Source organism: Tasmannia lanceolata, unplaced genomic scaffold (assembly GCF_043159265.1).
Source record: "Tasmannia lanceolata isolate RefF3 unplaced genomic scaffold, GAP_Taslan_0.1 ptg000018l, whole genome shotgun sequence".
NCBI lineage: Eukaryota > Viridiplantae > Streptophyta > Magnoliopsida > Canellales > Winteraceae > Tasmannia > Tasmannia lanceolata.
Window position 1 is genome coordinate 11764530 of NW_027518695.1, and position 8331 is coordinate 11772860.

At 38.2% G+C, this 8331-nt stretch overlaps 1 protein-coding gene across 1 annotated transcript; it reads left to right on the forward strand.

The window, feature by feature from the left end:
- Nucleotides 1-2671: 2671 nt before the first annotated feature.
- Nucleotides 2672-8128, forward strand: LOC143851938 (phenylalanine N-monooxygenase-like). Its single transcript, XM_077361449.1, has 2 exons — nt 2672-3799; nt 7325-8128. The coding sequence occupies exons 1-2, from the start codon at nt 2774-2776 to the stop codon at nt 7949-7951; spliced, it is 1653 nt and encodes a 550-aa protein (XP_077217564.1). The 5' UTR covers nt 2672-2773; the 3' UTR covers nt 7952-8128.
- The last annotated feature ends 203 nt before the right edge of the window (nt 8129-8331 follow it).

Here is an 8331-nt window from a genome sequence, read left to right on the forward strand (position 1 = left end):
AAAATTAAGTAAATCAAAAAATGAGTAGCCATCCATTCATGTATTACATCAACTTTTTCTTATACAACCACTTGTCTTCCAAAAAATTGCGTGAAGCCATCCATGGATTATCTCCAGAACTCATCCTAAAATACAAATCGCTTAAACCCTAAACAAGATAAATCAGAAATAGAGGAATGAAAGATAGTGCAAAACCCTAAAAAAAAAAAAAAACAAAACATAAATACAAAGAGATAGATGGTAAGAACTCAACATTCAAATTTTCAAGATTTGCCAGCAACAATGGTGGCTGAACAATTAGGAAGATGACTAGTAGGGTAAAAAATCAAAAAAGTGATATTGGAAAAGTAGAAGAATAGGGAAGAAGGAAAAAAACAAGGTCAAAACGTGTTGTAAATGCCAAAGGGCATTTTCATCCAGCTTTTACTGACAAGACCTCTTTTGTCCCTCGTTGATAATTTTTGAAAAGAATGGGTCATGTTGATAATTTTGCCTAATGTTTGTCTCCCATTGGTAATTGTTCCCATATTTATTACAACCAATGGTTTTTTCATAACCGTTGTACCAAACACAATAATTGGCAGCAAAGTTTGGCGCTAAGTTGAAAAAATTATTAGCGACGGTTAATATCCATCATTAATTACACTTTTAAGAGACGGTTTTTTCATTACCATCGCCGCAAATGGAACATATGGCGGCAACTGTTGGGAGGAAAGACGATGAGAAAATTATCCACCATGGTTAACTGTAATTCGTTGCCAATAAGTTTAAGAAAAAACGTTTAATATATTTTTTTATTTTCTACGGCGACAGTTTATCAATAACCGTCTTCATAAAAATTCGTATAACGAAAATTAAAAATCAACCATCGCTAATAATGAATAAATAGTGACAGTAAATTTTACCATTGCGGAAATTATGTTATAGCAACAATTAAGTTGTGGCGGAAATATTTCCGTCGCTACAATCCCTTTTTCTAGTAGTGAGAAGAAACTTGTTCTTCATTACTGCAACGCGCCAACCCAAGCAGAAAGAAGCATTTGTTGAATAAAATGTCTCACAAATCCGTTTTATGGTAAACACCTTCATGATGTCACAAATGCTACCAACAAATGAACTATACCATTTGATCCCTCTTTTAATTTAAATTGGCATAAAATGCATCGCGGAGGGATTTAACCATGAATCCATTAATCCTTTCGAGCTTATTCCCTATTGTATTTTTATTAGGACATGGAGTCGAGGGGAAATTCTTATTAACTTAAGGACTGATTTATTTTTTTATTTTTGTTTTTTATTTTTGTTTCTATTCTTATCCTTATCATAAACCAACAGTTTTTTCATGTTTCATATGCTAGAGGAGTTGTCAAATTCGAACACTTTTAATATCCTATGTCTGAGAATGACAATTCGATGGAGTGACATTAATAGGGGTGCAACTCAGGTTGGGTCCAACCCGAACACTTCAACCCCCAACCCAACCCGAGTTTCAACCCGGCTTGGCTAACCCAACCCAACTCAAATTGATTTTTCGCTAACCCGACCCCGACCCGACCCGACCCGATTTCCCAAGTTGGGTCGGGTTGACCGTGACAATCACCTGTTTACTTTTTACTTTAGTTTGTTGTTTGCCTTTACTTTTTGGATATAAGTTAATAGGAAATATTAAATAAGTATTATGATTGTAAGGGTGGAAAGAAAAAACAAAAAAGTCAACAAAAGGTCAAAAACTACAAAAAAAACATGTATTCTGACAAACTGTGTTTATCTTTGGCGGGTTCACAGGTCGGGTCGGGTTGCCGGGTCCCCAACCCAACCCAACCCGAACCCAACACGAAATTGGTCAACCCAACCCGCCCAAAAATCGGGTTCAACCCGTCAGGTTCGGGTTCAACCCAACCCAAGTTGCACCCCTAAACATTAACGTGGTACTATCTTCATTAATTCTCCACACGCTCTCTCCTCGAGGGTGTAAACAACACAATAAATTGGGATTTGCTAGTGTCCATCGCAGAAGGCATTTCATGGATGGCCTGTTGCATGTGAGAGCAGCCACATCATAAATGGAAAAAAAATCTGCTGAAAAGTGAGCCTGTGTGTGGCTGCTCCCACATGCCACAAGCCTTTCAGCGAAATACCTTCTGCGATGGACCCTAGCAAATCCCCAAAAATTATATGGTGTCCGTATCGGATGAAAAATATAAGGGAGGAACCATGTCCGACCACTGACCATGCAAAATCTCACGTTACACATGCTTGTATTTCCTTACGAGCTTTTATATACATGGCCCCACAAAAAGGTACAATAGACCTACATGTTTGGTCAGTCCTGCTTGAGAAACCCAAACTACTACGTATTGCTAACCCCTCCAATCCGAGCTTACCACCTGGTTACTAAAAACCGTCCATGTACTTGCCTCATATATGGTGCTAACACATGGCACATGTTAATTGTGATTCTTCTCTTCCGAGTATTACAGTAAATACGTCAGCCTGTTAGCTAGGATCATTAAATGCAGAAACTTTTTGTCGGTGGGTCCACAAAATGAATAATTTAAATCACTAGAATAAAATGTGCACACTTTATATTTGGTGCGTGCACACTTATCATATAAAATCTTCCCCTATCTTTTGATTTCTTGTAAAGATTTTCCCTTTATAATTAAATACACGGCTGAAAGTTGTCCTTACCTACTACTTACACATTTTTCTTATATAAAGGCAACATGACCACCTCCCTTTCCTCACAGCCTCTCCGACTCTAAAAATAACCATGGAGAAAAACACCATCACCTCCTCCTCCTTCCTCACCTTCGCGCGCGTCCACAATGGCAGGGCAAGGACTCCTTTTTGGCCCACCATTATATTACTCTTCATCACTTTCATCTTCTTTTTCCTTCTACTCCAATCCTTTTTGGCCAGGCTTAAGAAACACAAGAGGCCCCCTCTCCCACCCGGGCCATCTCCATGGCCAGTCGTCGGGAACCTCCCTGACATAATCATGAACAAGCCGGCATTCCGATGGATGTTGGACGTCATGAAGGAGATGAAGACTGACATTGCATGTTTCCGCCTAGGAAGTACCCATGTAGTTTCTGTCAATTGCCCTGAGATCGCACGTGAGTTCTTAAAACAACAAGACGCAATTTTCTCATCGAGGCCCATCACCATGGCAACGGAGTACTCGAGCCTAGGATTCCTCTCGACCATATTCGTACCATGGGGTGAACAGTGGAAAAAGATGAGGAGAGTGGTGAGCTCTGAGGTTCTTTCTCCTTCGAGACTCCACTGGCTGCTTAACAAGAGAGTTGAGGAAGCAGACAACCTTGTTAGATACATATACAACCAATGTCGGAGCCTCAAGGTCTCCGGCGGGGCAGTTGTTAATGTCAGAGTCGCAGTTCAGCAATACAGTGGCAATGTCATAAGGAAGTTGATGTTCAACAAGAGGTACTTTGGCCATGGGAGTAAGGATGGAGGCCCTGGCTTTGAAGAAGAAGAACACGTCGAGGCTCTCTTCACTGTGCTGTCTCTTATTTACTCCTTCGCTGTTTCAGACTACTTTCCACGCTTGAGATGGTTAGATTTAAATGGCCACGAGAGGATCATGAAGAAGGCTATTAAGGTTGTAAACAAGTATCACGACCCTATCATCGATGAGAGAATCGAGCAATGGAGGAATGCTCAAGATGGGTTCGTGAAAAAGGAGCCTGAGGATCTGCTTGACGTTCTAATCTCGGTGAAGAACAGTAGCGGAAAGCCATTGCTGTCTGCGGAAGAGATCAAGGCACAAACTGAGGTATGATTATATTGAGTGAGCGGACATGCTCGTATTGGTGGTACGATGGAAGTACTACCCTTGATATTTGATCCAACGGCGGCTTCTTAAAAACTGAGCTGTTGTTGGATCAAATATCAAGGGTGGTACCTCCAACTTGAGCGTGTCCGCCCACTCAGCATATAAAATCTCTATTTTAATAACTCTTTTCATATTTCCTACTTCAGTTCTTTAAAAGAAAATCATATTAGCCGTGGCTGGAAATGATACTTAAAGCTAAAAGCTTAAGTGAAAACCCCACTTTTCTAAAGCTTTAGAACAGTGTATTTCTAAAGCTAAACCGTCGTCTATTTTCTTTGAAAACTTGGGTGATGTTGGACTGGGCGGCATTTTATTAAATACTTTATAAATTTAAATTTGCTTATAGATTTTAAATATCATATAAATGTACATTTCATTATATATGTACTATATATAACTAGAAAACTGAAGTTGCCATGAAAAACTCCAAAATATTTGATGCCAATTGAACTCAAATAAGTGGGATTTGGGAATGTTCATTTTTCATGTGCACATGTATATTTCTTTAAGTGATTTGCTGTGCAATTTAGCGGAAAACCATATTATAATTAGAAAAGTAAATAAATTTCTCATGTACGCAGATCTAACTAGGTCATTTAAAACCTTTTACGTATAAATGTCTCCCTCTCTCGATATTAAATTTACTAGTTGCAGACCCGTACGATGCACGGAGCGCCCGAAAAAATGCTTTATAATTTTTTTTAAAAACAAAAGAAAAGAAAGAAGAAACATTAATAATGAAGATATATTTGTAAATATACAGATTAGACATCAGTATTACATAGTTATGTCTTTGGACTTGCTATATGCAAAGATTAGAAGAAATTCAAAGGGGATATTTCTCAGATTTTGCTAATTTTCACATTGTTAATGAAAACCTTAGGTGACTCCTTTATCTGAAACCTAAGCACCATCATGCCCTGTCGTTGGAACTTCTAAGCCAAAGAATTGAATATCAATTGAAAGTTCTTTCATTCGTAATTGATGAATAAGATGAAACTTCAATTTGACAATCTATTCCATCCAACTGACGGTCATGCTCTGCAAGTAGACGTCCCTAATATCAATTGAAGATAGCAAGCTCAACACCAAAATTCTTCATGTGGAACCTATGAAAAAATGAACTACATAAGCGTTACTTCAGCAAATATCCCATGGACAGACTTAAGTCACAAGCGTAATCACAATCTAACTTGGGCCGAAAAAACCTGTAGATGCACAAAATTGAAAATAAAAAGTATGGGTTAGTAGTACTTAAAAAGAATCAAGTAATTCTAAGAGATCATAAGAGAATATACCAACTCCTACATCCATTGCAGTTAACTGAAGATAAGCGCAATCCTATATTATTTTCATGGCTGCGTTGAACATGGGGATTTGAGCCTTGATATGTTTCCTCATCCAGAGGAATCTCCCTAATATATGTTTCCTCAGCATATGGCAAGGATGTCGGCGGACTCTAATTTAAGAATAAGTACGACACGTGCCTTCAAAAACAATTAAAAAAGAAATAAACATGAATATTCAATTTACCACAAACTCAATGGGGTGGAAGAGAAAATTTTCCTTCCAAGAAGCCAATGACGCAGAACACTGCATATGCACAATTGATGGTCCAAAATGTTGATCTAACAATGGAAAGAGCCAACCGGTCACATCAGCACCACTTATCAATTGCACCAACCGGTCACACCCATTCTTTTCAACCCAAATTCCAAACCCCGGCCACAAACCCCGACGATGACCCCGAACCGCTAATTCGAACCCCGAGTCTAACTTGGAACAAAACCCGTTTCAAAACTCCAATTTCCATGTCCGAGTTTCCAATCCAAATTACAATTCCCAATTCGAATTTCCAATTCCTAATCGTAGCTTTCAAGATCCCATTCCTAATTTCATATCCAAATCCCCAAATCCAATCCCAAATTTCAATCTCAAGTATAATGGAACTACGTGTGGCTTGATCCCCACCATGGGGTACGTAGGCAACTTGGCACTCTCAAGTTCAGCCGCACATTTCTCCATCCTTCTCGTTCCCCTACACCCTTCCTCATCTCTTTCATTCCCCTTTTCACCCTTTCTTTTTCCCTAAACCCTTTTGCATGCTAGATATTTCTTTTTATATTCTAGTCGCATGAGTAATTGCATGTTTAGATTTCTTTGTTTGATAATTGTTCTAATCGTATGCTAGAAATAATATGTTGCTTGCTTGTTGTGCATAGAATTCGCATGTTAGGTTATTTGTTTCTGTTAGAATAATCGGGTTTAGGGGAGAAATCAGTGAGAAAGGTAATGACGTTTTGGGAATGGAATAACGGGTGTTACGTTGAGAGTTATGCGGAAACGTTTAGCTTATAAATGCGCTTTACTTCATTTTTATTTATAGAAGGAAAAATCTATTAATTGGGTGAAAGAGATATGGAGACATACATTGGTAGGGAATCGGCATCAAGATATTAATAACTAATTTTAAGGGATATTTCCATCAATGAGGAGAGAATTTTAAGAGGCATTCTAAACATCTTTTGCGATATTAAGAGAGATATTAATTGCTGATTTTAAGGGATATTTTCAGTAATGAGGAGATTTAGCAATGAGGAGAGAATTTTAAGAGGCATTCTAAATGTCTTTTGCAATTTTAAGAGAGATATTAATTGTTGATTTTAAGGGATATTTTCAGTAATGAGGAGATTTAATAGCTTTAATTGAAACACAAAACTCTTTTAAAATTTCAGGATAGAGGAGGGACTGACACGTGGTAGCACCTGCTTATAGGATTCCGCTTTACATATATATATATATATATATATATATAGGATTATGTGACAAAAAATTAACCAAAACCATATAAATGTAAATTTCTTGCTAGGTATTAAATAGCTTATACTAAAACTACTTAAAATAATCAAGGAAATCAGATATATCTACACTTTATGTAAATTTCTACATGGCCTTTTTTTTTTGAATGGCAAAATTTCTACATAGTTTTTAAATAACATTTGACGCAAATTTCTTTACAGACATTAAGCTATGGCTCTACTCTTATGTTATACATATTTAGTTATAAAAGAACATATTTTTAGCATGGATATCATTTGCGCATAGCGTGTATTGTTCCTTGTAACAATTAAATATCTTTTAGTTTATAATTTAATATCTTTTATTGCATAACACAGAAATATTCTTCCTTTCCAAACTGTTCCAAAAAAATCCTGCAATCAAAACAGAGCCTAAGAGAAACGAAAATGTTTAAGCAATGTGAAATATCAATCCTAATGTTTCCATTTCTACTAGGCTTATATTTGTCATTTCATAAGAGGCATTCTTAAAATGAAAAATGAATATCAATGTGATGGAACCTCCCTATATGGGTGCCTTCTCGCATTCTTTATAGCAAGTAGATGAAGAAACAAGAGAAAAGAGAAAGGGACTGACCATTTCTAACGTCTTACTCTAATTGTGTAGGAATTAATGTATGCGACAATAGACAACCCATCCAATGCAGTGGAATGGGCAATTGCAGAGATGGTCAATCAACCTGAAATTCTTCACAGAGCAGTGGAGGAATTGGATAGAGTGATCGGAAAGGAGAGACTTGTTCAAGAATCCGATTTTCCGCAGCTCAATTATGTGAAGGCGTGTATCAGGGAAGCATTTCGGCTCCACCCGATCGTCCCCTTCAACGTCCCGCACGTGTCGATGAGTGATACAACTGTCGCGGGTTATTTCATCCCGAAAGGTACCCATGTGTTGTTGAGCCGAAGAGGGCTGGGCCGAAATCCGAAAGTTTGGGATGAGCCTCTCAAATTCAAGCCAGAACGTCACTTAAAGGACGACTCCGCTGATGTCAAGTTCGATGAGCCGGAGCTGCGCTTCATTTCATTTAGCACAGGTCGGCGTGGGTGCCCGGGAGTGCAGCTTGGATCTACAATGACTATCATGCTATTGGCTAGGCTTCTTCAAGGGTTCACTTGGAGCGTCCCACCTGGCGAATCGGGCATCGACCTCACTGAGTCGACCAACGACCTATTCTTGGCTAAGCCTCTACATCTTCATGCTAAGCCGCGCCTGCCTTTGCATATTTATGGTTAAAGATTGATGCAGTTACGCTTAAATTAATGTTTTATTAATATTAAAATTCAAATAAAGAACAGGAGTTCTATGCTTATGTATCGTATCTTCCTTATATATATTCAAGTGCTTTATATAAGCACTGATTATGACTGAATGTAATTAATTGCGATTAATATATAAAATGCTTAATCTTATCATGGTATCAGAGTATCCGGATCCTACCCTGCCCTAACCAAAAATCTTCTATCCCTAGCAGACGACCGATCTAATCGTCGGCCCTGCTGCAAATCCTAAACACTCTCTCCTCTGTCCTCTGTCCTCTCCCCTCTCCTTCCTCAAACCCAAAAACATCCGGAGGCTAATGTATGAAAACTGTAAGAAAGATGCCTCAGTGAGGA